Genomic DNA, 19,188 nt, shown 5'->3' on the forward strand with positions numbered 1-19,188 from the left:
ACAGTCCGTCCTGCGCCTGCGCATTCCTGACAGCGCCTCCCGGACCGGACATAACGGTCCCCGCGCGGCTCCCAGAACCGGAAGTGGAGGTGAACTGTCGCGGGCGGCGCCCGGCCTTGCTCAACGCCTGGCATTCCCCAACGTCGCTGCCGCCGCTACCTCCCTCGGCCGCTGCCGAGGCCTTCTGCAGCCACCATGTCCGCCAGCGCCGTCTACGTGCTGGACCTGAAGGGCAAGGTACTGAGGGCTCCCCACCCTCCCTGTTGCCAAGCAACCGGCGAGGGCCTCCGCCCGCGGGGGACCCACCCTGTTGCTAGGTAACCGGCTTATGAGCCCCACCCTAGTGTGAGGCAGAGAGGCCGATAGACCTCACCTGAGAGCCCCATCCTGTTTCTGGGTAACCGGGCGGGGGTCTTAAGTGGGTAATCCCCGCGCTGTTGCTAGGTAACGCGGTGGGCTGCAGCCACCGCGTTGCCAGATAACTGACTGCACCGCCCTCTGCTCCCTGGCGCCGCGGCCGGGGGCTCGGGCCTCGGTGGAGGACCCAGAAGGGGGACCGCAGCCGGCCTCGGAGCCAGGCAGGGCGCCCAGGCGCTGCGCAACCCTTGGCCGGGGGTGGCGAGGCGTGGCGGGACTGGGTGCTCTCGAGCCAGTCCCGCCTTCTCAGGGCGTTGCAGCTTCTGTTTATCGTGCACTTTCTCTCAGTAGGAATTTCTCCACGTTCATTGTGATAGTGAGTTACAAGCGTTAGGTGAGGTGAGTGGTGATCACGAGTGCCATTTTATAGAGGGAGAAACTGAGGCACGGAGAGGTGAAGCAACCTGACCAAGGTCACAATGGTCACAGAGAAGTAGCAAGTCTAGGAGTCCGATCCAGAATCATTTGTTTATTCAGCTGATATCTGGGGAGCACCTACTAATGCCAGGCAGGGTACTAAGCCTGGGGTCGATTTGTGTTTAGCAAAAAACAGTCCCTTTTTTTTTTTTCTTTTTGAGATAGTGTCATGCTCAGTCGTCCAGTCTGGAATGCAGTGGTGTGATCTCCACTCACTGCAACCTCCGCCTCCCAGGTTCAAGCAATTCTGCCTCAGCCTCCCAAGTAGCTGGGATTACAGGCACCCGCCACTACGCCCAGCTAAATTTTGTATTTTTAGTAGAGACGGGGTTTCACCATGTTGACTAGGCTGGTCTCGAACTCTTGACCTCAAGTGATCCACCTGTCTCAGCCTCCCAAAGTGCTGGGATTACAGGCGTGAGTCATGTGCCAGGGCTGAACAATGTGTGTTCTTACGGTAGTCACAGGCTGGTAGGGGAGATGGATACCCATCTCCAAAAACACAAATAAATGTCAATTGCAGTGGTGGGGCAGGGCGAGTGTGTTATACAGACAGTCAGCCTCAGCCCGAGGATGAGAGAGGGTTTCCCTGAGGAGGGGTGACAAATGGACCTGAGACACCAGGGAGCTGGACATAAACTAGAACCTGGGCATCTTCCCCAGAGGATCTGAGAAACGTAAAGAAGGGATTGTCCCCGCCTTTTAGAAATGGTCATCTGCCTTCTCCTAAGTCCATCCCAGGTGCAAGGCAGGTGGCTGCCTGGCCTGTTGCATGTGGAAGCAACAAGAACCGGTCCAACAGTGTGAAGCCCAGCATTGATCAGTGAGAGAAACAAACGTGGGTGTCAGGTCCTAGGTGAGGCGGGCAGGGGTGAGCCCTAAAGCAGCTGAGAGTGAAGAGGTGAAGTGGCTGCCCCTTCCCGCCCCACCCCACCCCCAGCACTTTCCTGAAGTCCCTTGAGTGGGTGCCTGCTCTGGAAGCCACCCAAAGTCAATAACTGGTGAGACCCAGTGCTGGGCTTCCTTCCCCCGCCTTCTTGGAAGGAGGGAAGACACCCATCTTAGAGCACGCCAGGGGCTGGGTGGTGCCATGTACCCTGAGTCCTGGTGGAATGAGTCTTGCTTCCGCCCTGGCCACTGCCTCCCCAGAGGTGCCAGTGGGCTGCCTGTCTTGGCTTACTTATTCTTTCAGCAAACATTTCATGAGCACTAGCATGCACCCTGCCCTGTGCCAGGCGTAGGGTGTCCATTGGCACCGTGGCTGTGGTGTTAGGGGTGAGCTCAAAACCCATCCCTGCTGCTCAGCTGTGTGACCTGGGACAGGCACCTTCTCCTCTCCGAGCCTCTCTTTCCTCACTGGTCAAAAGAGGCTTTTATGGAGTTATTGTGCTGAGCAGATGCGTGAGACAGGCTCAGCACCACCCATGGTCCATGTTAGCTTTCCCAGGCCTCTCGGTCTAGCAGGGGAGTCATCTAGGCAGAGCATTACCACACAGTTGGATCCAGGCAGCCACAGGGTCAGGAACAAGGTCCCAAGTCCTGCAGTTGCTCAACATCATCTTTAGCCAGTGGAAGGGGGAGGTGGTTATGAAAGGCTCCCTGGAAGAGGGCGACGCTGGGAGTGGGTTTGGAAGGTGACCAGGCATGATCATGTGGAAAAGAGGTGTTGCAAGGGGCAGCCTGCTGGGGCTGCCAAGCCAGAAGTCCTGGCTAATGCTGAGATGAGAGAGAGGAACCAAGAGGACCACTTCAATTCCAACCAGGAGCCACTGTGAGGAGACCGTAGCCCAGAGAGGCATGATCAGACCTGCCTTTCAGAAAGCTCCCCAAGGCAGCTGTGGGCTTCCCTCTCTTCCTCTGCAACCATGATGCCCTTTCTTATTCCACAACCCATGGACCTCCTGTTTCCAAAGTCGGCCTCGTGAACCGACTGCATTTAATCAAAAATAAAGCACAGAGAAATTCATGGCCATGTGTCTGGTCACTGAGGACACCAGCGTGGCCACACTGGGCTGGGAGGAAGCTGTCCTAGTAGGAAGCTTCTCCACTTTATCTAGCTGGCTTCTTAGCAGCTTCGGACACCACTAACCACCTCCTTTTCAGCGCTCCCTTCCGCTTCCAGGAGGCTGCGCTCTGCGGGGTTTCCTCCTGTTTCTTGCATGCCTACTTTCCTCCTTTTCTGCCCTCCCCAGGGCTGTGGAGCGGCTCAGGGCTATGCGTGCCTCCCCATGCTGTCACTCTTCCCAGGTGGACTTTGACTCATGTCCATGGGCTGGTGACTCGACTTTGTTCACAGCATTTCTCTGGAGATCCACTGGCCTCTGGGACACTAGAGAGGTCCCGCCACCACCACAAATTCAGCATTTCTCTAAATGCACTCCCCATACCTGCTCTCTCTCCACCTCAGTGATGCCATCACCCATTGAGCCATCTGCACGGGAGACCTGGACATTATCCTCATCTCCTTTTTCTCCTCACCCCCGTATTCACTCCACAAATGTTTACTGAGCACGTACTATGGGCCAGGCCCCATTCTGGGTGCTGGAACACAGCTGTGAATGAGACAGGAGTAGTCGCTGTCCTCAGGGGATGTCAGACAATAAACGAGGATAGAAATAAATGTATAACGCAGCAGGTGATAGGGATAAAGCAGGGGTCAGGGTACAGATGGATGGGACATGATCTCAGCCAGAGCAAGCAGGGAGGACTTCTTTTTTTTTCTTCTTTTTTTTTTTTTTTTTTTTTTGAGACGGAGTTACGTTCTGTCACCCAAGCTGGAGTGCAATGGCACAATCTCGGCTCACTGCAACCTCTGCCTCCCGGGTTCAAGTGATTCTCCTGCCTCAGCCCCCCAAGTAGCTGAGACTACAGGTGCACACCGCTACGCCTGGCTAATTTTGTATTTTTAATAGAGACCAGGTTTCACCATATTGGTCAGGCTGGTCTCAAACTCCTGACTTCAGATGATCCGCCCGCCTCGGCCTCCCAAAGTGCTGGGATTACAGGCATGAGCCACCGCGCCCAGCTGGGAGGACTTCCTAGAGGAGGTGTTATTTGAGCTGAGGCTTGAGAAATGAGAAAAGCCAGGTCAGGGCAAAGGCCCGAGGTGGGAACAGATGTGGATCACTCAGAGATCAGCTAAGGGGCCAGGCTGGAGCAGAGTGAACCAGGGCAGTGCAGGCAGAGAGGCGTCAGAGGGGCTGTGAGGAGCCAGACCACGCCGGTCCTTGCGAGCCACAGGGACAGGCTTGGGCTTTGTTCTCAGTGCGGGGGAGGCTGGGGTAGGTGGCAGTTCAGCAGTTGGGGAGAGTCCTCATCTGGCTTCTGTGTAGGAAGAGCCCTGTCACCCTTTGTGAGGAAGGACCTGGGGGGTCAAGAGCGACGGCAGGGGGAGGGGCTGTTCCCTCAACACGTCATCACCTGCCTCCCTCCAATCAGTTCCACAGGCCATGAAGCAGACACTAGGAAAGGAAGGTGCCACCCCGCACACTCCCAGTCTCGCCTTGAGAGAATAAAGGCAGCGAGTGATGAAGTGCCAAGTTCTGAGGCAGGTGGTTCCCAAGATGGTCAGCACCACGATGGCCTTCTCAGCGCATTGCTGAGTCCTGTAGCTGGCTGTCCTGCAGGCCCCAAGAGCTGCAGCTGCTCCAGGCAGCATCTCCAACCACAGCCATGCCCAGGCTAGCAAAACTTCCGACCTCCTTTTTATTCTTTAATGAGGTATAATTCATATTAATAACCTGCACTTATCTAAAGTGTACAATTTGATGAGCTCAGTCGTGTGGGAAGCCATAACCACACATTCCATCACCCCCGAAAGCTTCATCACGCCCCTTTGCTGTCCAGCCCCATCCCTAGGCAGCCACCGATGTGTTTTTCAACACCATTTTCTAGGATTTTATACACGTGCAGTCATGCAGGATGAGCTCTCATTTGTCTGGTTTCTCTCAGCCAGCACAGTGATTCTGATGCGCCTGTGTATCAGGAGTCCGATCCCTTTTGTTGCTAAGGCGTGCTTCTCATGGCGTGCACGGACACAGTTTGTTTCTAGTTCACCTGCTGAAGGACATTGGCGTTGTTTCTAGTCTGGATCTGTTTCAATTAAAGCTGCTGTTAAGATTCTCATGCTAGTGTTTGTGCAGACATGTGGTTTCATTTCTCTTGGGTAAATACCAGAGAGAGGAATGACTGGATCGTATGGTAACTCCAGGTGTCACTTTTTGAGAAACTGCCAGACTACATCAAAGTAGTTGTCCCATTTTCCATTCCTATCAGCAGTGGACAGGGGTTCTGGATGCTGTATATCCTGACCCACAGGCTATGAAAGAGAGAGACCAGGAAGAGGGCTTCTCCCTTCAGGCCACCCGTGGACTTCAGTAAATACAAACCTTCAGCGGGAGTGGGCGCCCTGACACAGGTGGGAGAGCAGGGTGCGTTGGCCCGGCAAAGGCTCTGAGAAGGTCTGTGTTGAGAGCTTGTGAGGCATTGCTTAACCTGATGTCTCTGGGTGAATCAGTCCTGGACCTTTGCTGCAGAGTTCACCTCTACCCTCACCCTGCAAAGAACTGCAGTGGCCCCTGTGGACGTTCACACTGGGAGATGCTCTTCTCCAGGAATTCCCTGGGGGATGGAGATCAGAACGGCCTCAAGTCCTGCTCTTTTGCAGATAGCGGCCATGACCGGAGTGCCCAGAGGGAAGCAGGGTGGTGCATCTCACCCCTTGCCCCAAGCCCCCGGATTGTAGAACTGAAAATGCAAGCATCTTTCCTCTTCCTTCCCCACCCCAGGTGCTCATCTGCCGGAACTACCGTGGCGACGTGGACATGTCGGAGGTGGAGCACTTCATGCCCATCCTGATGGAGAAGGAGGAGGAGGGGATGCTGTCGCCCATCCTGGCCCACGGGGGGGTCCGTTTCATGTGGATCAAACACAACAACCTGTATCGTATCCCTTTGCTGGGGGCGCTCCCAGGGGACTCCTGTGTGAGTGTTGGTGTGTGTGCACATCCACACGCCTGCAACCAGGGCTGGTTTGTGTACAGCGGGAGCATTGGACACAGCCATGCCCTCCTGGAGCTCCCTGCTGCCTGCAGAGATAGGCAGAGAACACACGATGACACGCGTGATGGGTGTGGGGAGAGGAGCAGGTGTGACTTGAATTCCTTTGGCCCAGGGGTCCAGGAAGGGAAGTGACACCCTGGAGAAAGCCTGCAGGGAGGACGGGCATCTGCCAGCTGGAGAGGTGGGCAGGCACTAGGCGTGGTTGAAGGCTCTGCAGGGGAGAGGCTCATTCCAGCAGCTGCAGTTGGAGTGGCTGGAGCCCTCGAGAGGGGGCGTGTGGCAACAGCGAGGCTGGAGTGGTCAGCGGGGTCTGGGGTCTCAAAGAACATCATCTGAAATGTGACAGGAAGTCCCTGGAGGCTTTTAGATGTGTGTCTTCTGGAGGTTTCTGGCTGCTGAGTGGGGCAAGACCGTGGGGACAGGAGAGGACATGGGTAGGTGGGGAGTAGGCTGGGGCCATCGTGCAGGTGGGAGGGAAGTGGCCTGGACCACGGAGGGGTGGTGGGGTACGGCCCTGCCCAGATCTCAGAGCCCACCACCCTTCCTGTCCTTGGGCCCATGGAGAGACTTGGCCAAGCCAAGTTAGACCAGGAGGTCTAACTGGCCACTCCACGGCTTTAGGCAGACCTGCAAGCCCATCTCAGTCCCACACTACTGCCGAAGGGCCTACTTTGCCACTCACAGCCCCGTTTGAGCCCCAGCTCCAGCAGCCATGGGGCTGGAGGCGAATCCCTCACCTTCCCACAGTTCAGTGGGAACAACGACCCCTTGCTGCAGGACCATTCGGGTCAATTGAACTGACTTGTGCATATTGCTCCCAGCAGACATGGGCTCTGTGCCCTTTCCTGTGTTCTTGGAGACACTTGGGGCCTTGCCAGTACAGTGTGGCCAATGGGCCAGAATATCCCCTGGGAGCCCTTTGGAAATGCAGAATCCCAGGCTCCACCCAGCCCTGCCCCATCAGAATCTGCATTGTAGGAAGATTTGTTCTTGGAAGACAAATCTGCATTGTAGGAAGACACGTTTCCATGTGGCCCGTGCTGGTCCAGGGCTCCCTGTGGTGTGCCTCTGTATAGATTTCACCGGGCTCTGGAAAGAAGGCCCTGAGAATAGCTCTGACGATGATCTTAGGTGGCTTTTTTTTTTTTTGAGACAGAGTCTCGCTCTGTGGCCCAGGCTGGAGTGCAGTGGCTTGATCTGGGCTCACTGCAAGCTCCGCCTCCCGGGTTCACACCATTCTCCTGCCTCAGCCTCCAGAGTAGCTGGGACTACAGGCGCCCACCACCACACCCGGCTAATTTTTTTGTATTTTTTTTTTTAGTAGAGACGGGGTTTCACCCTCTTAGCCAGGATGGTCTCGATCTCCTGAACTCATGATCCGCCCGCCTCAGCCTCCCAAAGTGCTGGGATTATAGGCGTGAGCCACCATGCCTGGCCTAGGTGGCTTTTAACCCAGGGAGTTAACAGTCCTCTGAAGCCGCCCAGGTATTGGGAGGAGGGTGAGGTGGCTGTGGTCTGAGCTTAGCAGGAGCCATCAGATCAGTTTCTGGTCGGTCCCCCATATTTCACACCTGGGCATCTAGGGAAGAGACAAGGAGGGCTCACCCCTCTGGCTTAGTGGACATCCTTTTACCCCAGCCAGGACAGTGCTCAGCAAGGCCAGGGCTGAGAGGCACCCACTGCCCCTGCTTATAAAGCCTCTGGGGAGGGCACATTGCCAGGCAGCAGGAGGGAGGCCAGCACTCGTTTGACTGGGCCAGCATCCGTTTCCTGGGCCCCTGTGCTGTGCTGGGGTGAGGCAGGAAGGGAGAGGATACAGCCCCCGCCCTCCCTTCTAGAGCTCACTGCTGGGCAGATGAGCCAGGCAGCACAGACGTGCCATGAACAGGGGTGTCCAGGGTGCAGTGCGTGGGCCTACAGAGGAAGAACCAGCCTTCTCTGCCGGCCCGGGGCCCATTAGGGAAAAAGGAATAGGAAGCGCCCAGCACACACTGACCCTGGGAGGCAGGGGCTGGCTCCCGTGACAGAAGAGAACATCTGTGCCAGACATCTCATGTACGTTGCCTTGGTGAGTTCATTCACAGGCCCCCATTACACAGGAGAGAAATATCAAGGTTTCTCTAGAAAGGTTTATTTCATGGGCCAAGGCTTGTGTTTCCAAAGCCAGGAAGGGCTGAAGCCAGAATTGGCCCTGGCTGCTTGCCAGAGTCTGGCCGGGGGACTCTGGACCTCAGCAGGGTCATGACAAGGTCGGCTTTGGAGGAGCAGGGCCAGTGTGTCCTGCTTTCTGCTCCTGGAATGAGCCTCACTCCCTCCCTGCTCAAGGCAGCCCCTCACCCAGCTGCCGGGACAGGTGCCCTGTGCCACCTGCCATCCCTGTGATTCTCCATCTCAGTGAGTGCTCCCTGGAGCCTGGGAGCATATCTGGCTGGTGTCTTCTGTGTCCCAGGTCTAGCTTGGACCAGGAGCTTTGTAGCCCACCATGGGCCAAGTAAACAGCTGGGAGTGGGGGTAGGGAAGGCTCTGAGGGTTGTGAGGGTTAGGGGGTCCCTCCATGAACCAGGATCTTCCAGGCAGCAGCCCCAGCCTCTGAATGCTCCTTAACTGCGGCCGCCATGTAGTGGTTGCCACATCCAAGAAGAACGCGTGCGTGTCGCTGGTCTTCTCCTTCCTCTATAAGGTGGTGCAGGTGAGTCTCGCTCAGGGGGGCCGTGGGCTTGGGTGGCAGTTGTCTTGGCTCTGCTTGTGGACCTCCCCATACCTGGCCACCCTAGAGAGAGCTGTGGCATCCCCAGGGAGCACTGGGGCTGGAAGCCCAGGAAGTGGGAAAGGGGAGCCCCAACCCCCCGTGCCTGTGGAATTCTATAGTTCGCGTTGCTCGCCTACCCTGGGGAAGAAAGGAAAGTGAACAGGGAAAGGTAGGGCTCAGAGCAGGGGTGCCCTGACCCTGGAAGGGACAAGCAAGGGCCAGCTAGCTTCAGAAGGATGTGGGGTGACCAGCTGGATGGGGCTGGAATAAGCAGCAGAGCTGAAGAGCTGAGCCCAGCTCAGAATCTCCCAGGGGGCTCTCAAGGCACAGATGCCTGATGCCCACCTTGGAGAGAGCTGACATGCCAGGCCCAGGCTGCCAGTGAGATGCAGACAGCGGCCAGGGCAAAGGCCCTGGGACAGGTGTGTGTGTGGTGTGGCCAGGGAGGCCGGCGTGCCTGTGGCAGAGTAGGAGGCTGAAGTCAGCTGGGAAGAGGGCAGATTATACAGGAGTGTGGATTTCATTCCACTTCTGATGAAAGGTAGTGGAGGGCTTTAAGCAGGAGACCGACAAGACATGGTTTGGTCTAAAGCAGCCTCTCTGGCTGCTGAGCAGAAGGAGGACTTGAGGCCAGTGAGGAGGCTGCTGCTGGCTTCCTGGAGAGGATGGGCCTGGCCAAGGTGGGCTGTGGGGCTCAAGAAAGTGGGGAACAGGACCCAGGAGGCCTGTGCTGGGCCTGGGAAAGCTTTCATCCCTCACTGATGCCGCCTGTGCAGAATGTTGGGGAACAGGGGCAAGTCTGGGCGGTGAGGGCTTGGGGAAGGAGCCAAGGGTCACCTGGGAAGGTCCCGCGTGCAGGCCGAGGGCTGCCTTCACTGGACCCGCGGTGCTGTCACAGGCAGGGCTGGGCCTGGCTGTGCTGCCTGTGGTTTCCAAGCAGCGGCCGGGCGATCACAGTCCTGAAGCGCACAAGGGTCAGCAGATCAGAGAATGGGGGATGCGGGAAGGGGAAGGTCCTCACCCAAGGGTTGGGCTGTTCCTTTCTGTTTTAGTGACACTCCTTCCTTCAGCATTTGTGCCTGCAAAAGTGCTTCTAACAGCCCCTCTTCTTTGGCGTCCCTTCCTTAACCTTCTGAGCTTTCCATTGAAATGGGGAAGATGCATCAAGCTTTCTATTGAAATGGGGAAGATGTCAGCTCATCAGGTCCTTGCCTGAGTCACTCCAGACTCAGAAAGGGATGACAGTTACAGTCGCTCAGGAAGGGCTGCCTGCCTGCGGGTGTCTGGACACAAAAGAGAAAGGGAACACGGAGCTTCTGAAGGCCTCAGAGGACATCTGCAGCGGATCCAGCCTGGCCCCACCCCACAGCCAGCCACTGCTGTCCTCCTGCCCCATTACCTGGGTCCAGGGCCCTGTAGCACGCCACCGAGCCTGGGAAGTGGGCTCTTGGTAGGACTTAGCGGGCAAATGAATGTGTGCAAGCATTCATTGATTGCTCATCCATCCGCTCAGCGATCTGCATCCCATCCCTCCCTCCCCCACCGCCACAGGTGTTTTCCGAGTACTTCAAGGAGCTGGAGGAGGAGAGCATCCGGGACAACTTTGTCATCATCTACGAGCTGCTGGACGAGCTCATGGACTTCGGCTACCCCCAGACCACCGACAGCAAGATCCTGCAGGAGTGAGTGGGTGGGGTGGGGCCTGGGGCCGGGCCTGGGCTGTGTCATGACATCGATGTCATCAGGTGTGGAAACGAAGGGGCAAATTTGTGTTTATGTTGTCCCCCACCCGCCTCCCACCTCCAGCCGTATTCGGGTTTTTACTAAGTTGCTCTTAGTGGTTTTAAATTCGTTTCCTCCTCCACGCCCCCACATAACAGTGCTTTTCCTGCTCCTCATCTTTGCTCTGCATCCACACAGATGCCCTCAGTACCTTGCTACTAAGGAGTCACCTTCTTTGTTTTTACTGTCATAAAATGAGACTGTGATCGAAATCTCCCCTCTTTGGAATCCTGCCCTTCAGATAATAAGCAATGTGAATTAAGTGCTTCCTGGGGGTCAGGCCCCAGCACTTCACATTCACCGATTCACAGCCTCCCCATATACCATCTCCCCATTTTACAGGGGGCAAGCAAACAGACTCCCAGAGAAGCCTGTGTTCCTAACTGCTGCACCTGCTGCTCCCTCAGCAGGATGGGGTCACCAGGTTATGCTCCGAGGCGTCACTTCCATCCGCGTGCTCAGCAGGGACGGGAAGCAGCTCACACCCACTTCTTGTTTTCCTCCCCAACATGGTCTTCTTGGCCCCCCAAAATGAGCACTTTAGACTCTATAACTTGAGTGTATTGGCTTTTGGAAATTGTGAAGATTTTCCTGTATGAAGCAGCCCCAGGTGAAACCACAGGCTGCCTTTTCTGGAGCTGCTGAAATCCAGGGGCTGTTTTCAAGTCAGTCAGAACCTGCCCTGCACCCACCCTGACACTGCCGAAATGTCAGGGTCAGAAGCTGTGGCGTTGGTGCGGGTGCCACCTCCTTCACTCTGAGCATGTGGCCCCACAGGTACATCACTCAGGAAGGCCACAAGCTGGAAACAGGGGCCCCGCGGCCCCCAGCCACCGTCACCAACGCAGTGTCCTGGCGGTCCGAAGGCATCAAGTATCGGAAGAATGAGGTGTTCTTGGACGTCATCGAGTCTGTCAACCTCTTGGTAGGCCTCCTTTCTTTCCTTCTTCTTTAGGGTTTTATCTCCTCCACGACAGAAATAAACACAGCATTTTAAAACTGGCAAAGCCCTAAGAGCCGTTCTGGATGGTAACAGATAGCAGGATTCAGTTTGGGCCACTCATTGAAATGTGAGTTTGTCTTATCTTTTTTTTTGAGACAGAATCTCATTCTGTCGCCCAGGCTAGAGTGCAGTGGCACGATCTCGGCTCACTGCAACCTCCACCTCCCAGGTTCAGGCGATTCTCCTGCCTCAGCCTCCTGAGTAGCCAGGATTACAGGCGCCCGCCACCACGCTCGGCTAAAGCTTGTTTTATCTTTATTAGCATTTATGCTGACTGAGAACCCATACATGCACATTATTTTTAAAAATTAGAAGCAGGGTATGAGGTTAGAAAGTGAGGGCACTTATCAGTCACCATGTACAGAAAAAAAAAAGAAACTAAAGGGCTCCTATAATCAGAAAGATTAGGATTTATTCACCATCACCCTCTCGGGCCTCATTCTGTGGACAGACAGAAACAAGTATGTTGATTTTTCTATAAATCTGAGATCATAAGATGTGGTTCTCCTGCAGCTTGTTTTTTGTTTTTTTTTTTTGCTGTTGTTGTTTGGGTTTTGATTTTGTGTTCAGTGTTACTGTTTTGTATACGTTTTTTTTTCTTTTAGTTTTTTAATTATGAGGAAAGTTGACATTTTGAAAACGAATTTTAGCGCTTGTACAGATTTGTGTACCCATCACCACACCCAGGACACAGAACCTCAAAACCTCCGCATGTTGCCCCTTTGTAGCTCCATGCTCCCCTCTTCCCCATTTTCTGGCCACGATCGAACTGTGCTCCATCACTGGAGTCTTCATCGTGTTGTGATTGTCACACAAGCAGCATCATATGTCACCGTAGCTGTCTTTCTGAGATTGTTGTATGAATGGCATCATACAGTCATGAGCTCTCGAGTCTGGCTGCTTTAACTCGTTCTAATTCTTTGCGGTTCATCCAAATCCAATTGTTTTGTGTATCAAAAGTCTGTTCCCTTTTATATTTATTTATATTTATTTTCTGTTCTGAACCACAGAAGGACATTTGGGTGGTTTTCCAACCTTTGGCAATTGTCAGTAGAGTTGCTAGAAACATGTCGTGTCCAGGTTTATGTGTGGACATAAGTTTTCATCTCTCTAGGGTAAATACCCAGGAGTGGGATGGCTGGGTCACACGGTAAGTGTATGTTTACCTTTATAAGAAACTGCCAAACCATTGCCGTTTTGCATTCTCACCAGCAACAGATGAGGGTTGTGATGACCCCACATCCTTTGTCAGTGGTTTTATTTTTGTCATCCTAATAGGTATGTAGTAGTATCTCAGCATAGTTTTGTGGGTTTTTTTGTTTTTTGTTTTTTTTTTGAGACACAGCCTCACTCTTGTCGCCCAGGCTGGAGTGCAATGGCGCTATCTCCATTCACTGCAACCTCTGTCTCCCAGGCTCAAGCAATTCTCCTGCCTCAGCCTCCCGAGTAGCTGGGATTACAGGCACCCACCACCAGGCCTGGCTCATTTTTGTATTTTTACTAGAGATGGGGTTTCGCCATGTTGGCCAGGCTGGTCTCAAACTCGTGACCTCAGATGATCCACCCGCCTCCACCTCCCAAAGTGCTGGGATTACAGGTGTGAGCTACCGCACCTGGCCTATTGCATTTTCTTAATGGCTAATAATGTTGAGCATTTCTTTAGATGTTTCTTTGTCATCTGTATATCCTCTTTGGAGAAATGTCTCTGTGCATCTTTTTAGCATTTTTTTTTTTTTTTGAGACCGAGTCTTGCTCTGTCCCCCAGGGTGGAGTGCAGTGGCGCGATCTCGGCTCACTGCAAGCTCCACCTCCCGGGTTCACGCCATTCTCCTGCCTCAGCCTCCCGAGTAGCTGGGACTACAGGCGCCCACCAACACGCCCGGCTAATTTTTTGTATTTTTAGTAGAGACAGGGTTTCACCGTGTTAGCCTGGATGGTCTCGATCTCCTGACCTCGTGATCCGCCCGCCTCGGCCTCCCAAAGTGCTGGGATTACAAGCTTGAGCCACCGTGCCCGGCCATCTTTTTAGCATTTTTAAATTGGGTTTTTTTCATATAGTTGAGCCTTGACAGTTCTTTGTGTGTTCCAGATAGAAGTCCTCTGTCAGATAGGTGATGTGCAAGTATTTTCCCCCAGTCTGTAGCTTATCTTTTTATTCTCTTAGCAGTGTATTTTTTTTTTTTTTTTCGACAGAGTCTCACTTTGTAGCCCAGGCTGTAGTACAAGTGGTATGATCTTGGCTCAGTGCAACCTCCGCCTCCCGGTTCAAGTGTTTCTCCAGCCTTAGCCTCCTGAGTAGCTGGGATTACAGACGCATGCCACCGTGCCCAGCTAATTTTTGTATTTTTAGTTGAGACAGGGTTTCACTATGTTGGCCAGGGTGGCATCGAACTCCTGACCTCAGGTGATCTGCCTGCCTCAGCCTCCCAAAGTGTTGGGATTACAGGCATCAGCCACCATGCCCAGCCCCCAATACTATATTGAATAGGAGTGGTGAGAGAGGGCATCTTTGTCTTGTGCCAGTTTTCAAGGGGAATGCTTCCAGCTTTTGCCCATTCAGTATGATGCTGGCTGTGGATTTGTCATAGATGGCTCTTATTATTTTAGGTATGTTCCTTCAAAACCTAGTTTGTTGGCTGGGCATGGTAGCTCACGCTGTACTAAAAATAGGAAAATTAGCCGGGCATGGTGATGCACGCCTGTAATCCCAGCTACTCAGGTGGCTGAGGTGGGAGGATCACTTGCGCCCCAGAGGCAGAGGTTGCAGTGAGTCCAGATTGTGCCACTGCACTGCAGCCTGGGTGACAGAGCAAGACCCTGTCTCAAAAACAAAAAACAAAACCAAAAAACCTTAGTTTGTTGAGAGTTTTTAACATGAAGAGATATTGAATTTTATCAAAAGCCTTTTCTGCACCTATTGAGATTATCATGTAGTTTCTGTCTTTAGTTCTATTTATGTGATGAATCATGTTTATTGATTTGCATATATTGAACCAACCTTGCATCCCAGGGATAAAAGCCTTCTTGATTGTGGTGGATTAGCTTTCTGATGTACTGCTGGATTCATTTTGCTAGTATTTCGTTGAGGATTTTTGCATCAATGTTCATCAAGGATATTGGCCTGAAGTTTTCTTTTTTTGTTGTGTCTCTGCCAGGTTTTGGTATCAGGATGTTGCTGGCCTCATAGAATGAGTAGGGGAGGAGTCCCTCCTCCTCAGTTTTTTTGGAATCGTTTCAGTAGGAATGGTACTAGCTCTTCGTTGTACATCTGATAGAATTCAGCTGTGAATCCATCTGGTCCAGGGCTTTTTTTGGTTGGTAGGCTATTTGTTACTGATTCAATTTTGGAGCTCATTATTGTTTTGTTCAGGGATTCAGTTTTTCCCTGGTTCCATCTTGGAAGGGTATATGTGTCCAGGAAATTATCCATTTCTTCTAGATTTTCTAGTTAGTGTGCATAGAAGTGTTAATAATAGTCTCTGAGGGTTATTTGTATTTCTGTGGGGTCAGTGGTAATATCCCCTTTTTCATTTCTAATTGTGTTTATTTGGATTTTCTCTCTTTTCTTATTAGTCTAGCTAGCAGCCTATCTATCTTATTCATTCTTTTAAAACACCAGCTCCTGGCTTAGTTGATGTTTTGAATGGTGTTTTTGTGTTTCAGTCTTCTTCAGTTCAGCTGTGATTTTGGTTATTTCTTGTCTTCTGCTAGCTTTGGAGTTGGAGGCTTTTGCTTCATGAGTTCTTTTAGTTATGATGTGAGGTTGTTAATTTGAGATCTTTCTAACTTTTTGATGTGGGCATGTAGTGCTGTAAATTTCTCTTAACACTGTCTTAGCTGTATCCCAGAGATTCTGGTCTGTTGTACCTTTGTTCTCATTCGTTTCAAAGAATTTCGTGACTTCTGCCTTAATTTCATTATTTACCCAAAAGTCATTCAGGAGCAGGTTGTTTAATTTCCATGTAATTGTATGTGTTTGAGTGATTTTCTTAGTTTTGAATTGTATTTTTATTGATTTGTGGTCTGAGAGAGTGGCTGGTATGCTTTTAGTTCTTTTGCATTTGCTGAGGATTGTTTTATGTCCAATTGTGTGGTTGTTTTTAGAGTGTGTGCCATGTTCAGATGAGATATATTCTCTCGTTTTTGGGTGGAGAGTTCTGTAGATATCTATCAGGTCCAGTTGATCCAGTGCTGAGTTAAGGTCCTGGGTATCTTTATTAATTTTCTGCCCCAGTGATCTGTCTAATGCTGTCAGTGGGGTGTTGAAATCTCCCACTGTTACTGTGTGGGAGTCTAAGTCTCTTTGTAGGTCTCTAAGAACTTGCTTTATGAATCTGGATGCTCCTGTTGGCTGCATATTTATTTAGGATAGTTAGATCTTGTTGAATTGAATCCCTTATCATTATGCAATGCCCTTCTTTGTCTTTTTTTGATCTTTGTTGGCTTAAAGTCTGTTTTGTCTGAAATTAAGATTGCAGCTCTGCTTTTGTCTGTTTTCTATTTGCTTGGTAGATTTTTCTCCATTTCTTCATTTTGAGTCTGTGGGTGTTATTGCATCTGAGATGGGTCTTTTTTTTTTTTTCTTTTGAGACAGAGTCTTGCTGTGCTGCCCAGGCTGGAGTGCAGTGGCTCGATCTCAGCTCACTGCAACCTCTGCCTCCTGGGTTCAAGCAATTCTCTTGCCTCAGCCTCCCAAGTAGTTGGGATTACAGGCGTACACCACCACACCTGGCTAAGTTTTCTATTTTTAATAGAGACAAGGTTTCACCATGTGGGCCAGGCTGGTCTCGAACTCCTGACCTCAAGTGATCCAGTCGCCTCGGCCTCCCAAAGTGCTGGGATATTGTAGGCATGAGCCACTGTGCCCAGCCAAGATGGGTGTCTTAAAGGCAGCCTATCATTTGGTCTCGCTTTATCCAGCTCTTGCCACTCTGTGCCTTTTAATTGGGGCATTTAGCCCATTTAAATTCACGGTTAGTATTGATATGTGTGTATTTGATTCTGTCATTGTGTTGTTAGCTGTTTATTACGCTGACTTGTTTGTGTGGTTGCTTTATAGTGTCACTGGTCTGTATACTTGTGTTTTTGTAGTGGCTGGTAATGGCCTTTTCTTTCCTTTTTTTTTTTTTTTTTTTTTTTTTTTGAGATGAAGTCTCGCTGTGTAGCCCAGGCTGGAGTGCCATCGCGTGATCTCAGCTCACTGCAACCTCTGCCTCCCAGGTTCAAGCGATTCTCCTGCCTCAGCCTCCCGAGTAGCTGGGACTACAGGCGCGTGCCACCATGCTTGGCTAATTTTTTTTTTTGGTATTTTTAGTAGAGACAAAGTTTCACCATGTTAGCCAGGATGGTCTCGATCTCTTGACCTCGTGATCCGCCTGCCTTGGCCTCCCAAAGTGCTGGGATTACACTGGGATTACAGGCGTGAGCCACTGCACCCGGCCTTTTTTTTTTTTTTTTTTTGAGATGGAGTCTTGCCCTGTTACCTAGGCTGGAGTGCAATGGCATGATCTCTGCTCACTGCAACCTCTGCCTCCCCAGCTCAAGCAATTCTCCTGCCTTAGCCTCCTGAGTAGCTGGGATTACAGGTACCCACTACCATGCCCGGCTAATTTTTGTATTTTTAGTAGATACGGGGTTATACCATGTTGGCCAGACTGGTGTCGAACTCCACACCTCAGATGATTCGCCTGCCTCAGCCTCCCAAAGTGCTGGGATTACAGGCGTGAGCCACCACACCCGGCCTTCTTTTCATATTTAGTACTTCTTTCAGGAGCTCTTGTAAGGCAGGTCTGCTGGTAAACAAATTCCCTCAGCATTTACTTGTCTGAAAGGATCTTTTTTTTTCTTCTTTTTTTTTGAGACAGGGTCTCATTCTGTTGCTCAGGCTGGAGTGCAATGGCATGATCATGGCTCACTGCAACCTCTACCTCCCTGGCACAAGCTATTCTCTGGCCTCAGCCTACCAAGTAGCTGGGACTATAAGCAGGTACCACCCCACCCGGCTAATTTATTTATTTTTTGTAGAGATGGGGTTTTGCCATGTTTCCCAGGCTAGTCTCAAACTCCTGGATTCAGGCATTCTATCCACCTCGGCCTCCTAAAGTGCTGGGATTACAGGTGTGAGCCACTGCACCCGACTTGAAAATGATCTAATTTCTCCTTTGCTTATGAAGCTTAGTTTGGCCAGATGTGAAATTCTGGATTGGAATTTCTCTAAGAATGTTTAATATATTGGCCAGGAGTGGTGGCTCACACCTCTAATCCCAGCACTTTGGGAGGCTGAGGCGGGGTGGGGGGGTGGGGGGGATCACCTGAGGTCAGGAGTTCAAGACCAGCCTGGCCAACATGGTGAAACCCTGTCTCTACTTAAAATACAAAAATTAGCTGCACATGGTGGTGCATGCCTGTAGTCCCAGCTACTTGGGAGGCTGAGGCAGGAGAATTGCTTGAACCTGGGAGGTGGAGGTTGCAGTGACCTGCTGAGATCCCACCACTGCACTCCAGCCTGGGCCACAGAACGAGACTCCATCTCAAAAAAAAAATGAATGTTTAATATAGGCCTCCAATCTCTTCTGGCTTGTAGGGTTTCTGCTGAGAGGCCCACTGCTAGTCTGATGGGCTTCCCTTTGTAGGTGACCTGCTATGTCTCTCTAGCTTCTTTCATTTTGACCCTGGACAATCTGATGATTATGTGTTTTGGGGATGATCTTGTGAAGTATTTTGCAGGGGTTCTCTGTGTTCCCTGATTTTGAATATTGGCCTCTCTAGCTAGACTGGGGAAGTTCTCGTGGATGGTATTCTGAAATACGTTTTCCAAGTTGCTTCCATTTTCCCCATCTCTTTCAGGGACACCAATGAGTCCCTTTGGTCTCTTTTTTAATCCCATATTTCTTGGAGGCTTTGTTCATTCCTTTTCATTATTTTTTCTCTATTCTTATCTGACTGTCTTATTTCAGAAAGCCAGTCTTCAAGCTCTGAGATTCTTTCCTCAGCTTGGTCTGTACTACTGTTAATACTTGTGATTACATTATTAAATTCTTATACTGTGTTTTTCAGCTGTATCAGGTCAGTTACATCATTTTCTATCCTTGCTATTTTGTCTGCCAGCTCGTATATTGTTGTATTATGATTCTTAGCCTCCTTAGATTGGGTTTCAATGTTCTGAATCTCAATGATCTTTGTTCCTATCCATATTCTGAAGTCTATTTCTGTCATTTCAGCCATCTCAGCCTAGTTAAGAACTCTTGCTTTGGGAGGCCGAGGTGGGCAGATCATAAGGTCAGGAGATCGAGACCATCCTGGCGAACATGGTGAAACCCCGTCTCTACTAAAAATACAAAAAATTAGCCGGGTGTGGTGGCAGGTGCCTGTAGTCCCAGCTACTCGGGAGGCTGAGGCAGGAGAATGGCGTGAACCTGGGAGGCGGAGCTTGCAGTGAGCCGAGATCGTGCCACTGCACTCCAGCCTGGGCAACAGAGCGAGACTCCGTCTCAAAAAAAAACTCTTGCTGGAGAACTACTGCAGTTTGGAGGAAGGAGGATACTCTGGTTATTTGAATTGTCAAGAGTCCTTTTGCTGGTTCCTTCTCATTTTCGTGGGCTGATATTCCTTCAGTCTTTGAAGTTGCTGTCCTTTGAATGGGTTTCTTTTTCCTTTATCCTATTTGATGACCCTGGGGGTTTGATTGTGTATAAGGTGGGTTCAGTTGGATGGCTTCATTATTGGAAGATTTTAGGGGACAAGGCTCAGCTTAGGACTCC

General features: G+C 51.3%; 1 protein-coding gene across 2 annotated transcripts in view; it reads left to right on the forward strand.

The window, feature by feature from the left end:
* Positions 1–19,188, forward strand: part of AP1M1 (adaptor related protein complex 1 subunit mu 1) — a 38,222-nt gene continuing 19,034 nt past the window's right edge. Inside the window, exons 1-6 of one of the 2 annotated variants that reach the window (XM_055239169.2) lie at positions 21–237; positions 5,622–5,778; positions 8,516–8,583; positions 10,195–10,325; positions 11,203–11,350; positions 12,543–12,578. In XM_055239169.2, coding sequence (XP_055095144.1) covers positions 196–237; positions 5,622–5,778; positions 8,516–8,583; positions 10,195–10,325; positions 11,203–11,350; positions 12,543–12,578 — 582 coding nt within the window. In that variant the 5' untranslated portion in view covers positions 21–195. Of the gene's footprint in view, positions 238–5,621; positions 5,779–8,515; positions 8,584–10,194; positions 10,326–11,202; positions 11,351–12,542; positions 12,579–19,188 lie in introns of both variants that reach the window. The other variant, XM_055239170.2, reaches the window with a different exon arrangement.

This window comes from Symphalangus syndactylus, chromosome 13 (assembly GCF_028878055.3).
Source record: "Symphalangus syndactylus isolate Jambi chromosome 13, NHGRI_mSymSyn1-v2.1_pri, whole genome shotgun sequence".
Taxonomy (NCBI): domain Eukaryota; kingdom Metazoa; phylum Chordata; class Mammalia; order Primates; family Hylobatidae; genus Symphalangus; species Symphalangus syndactylus.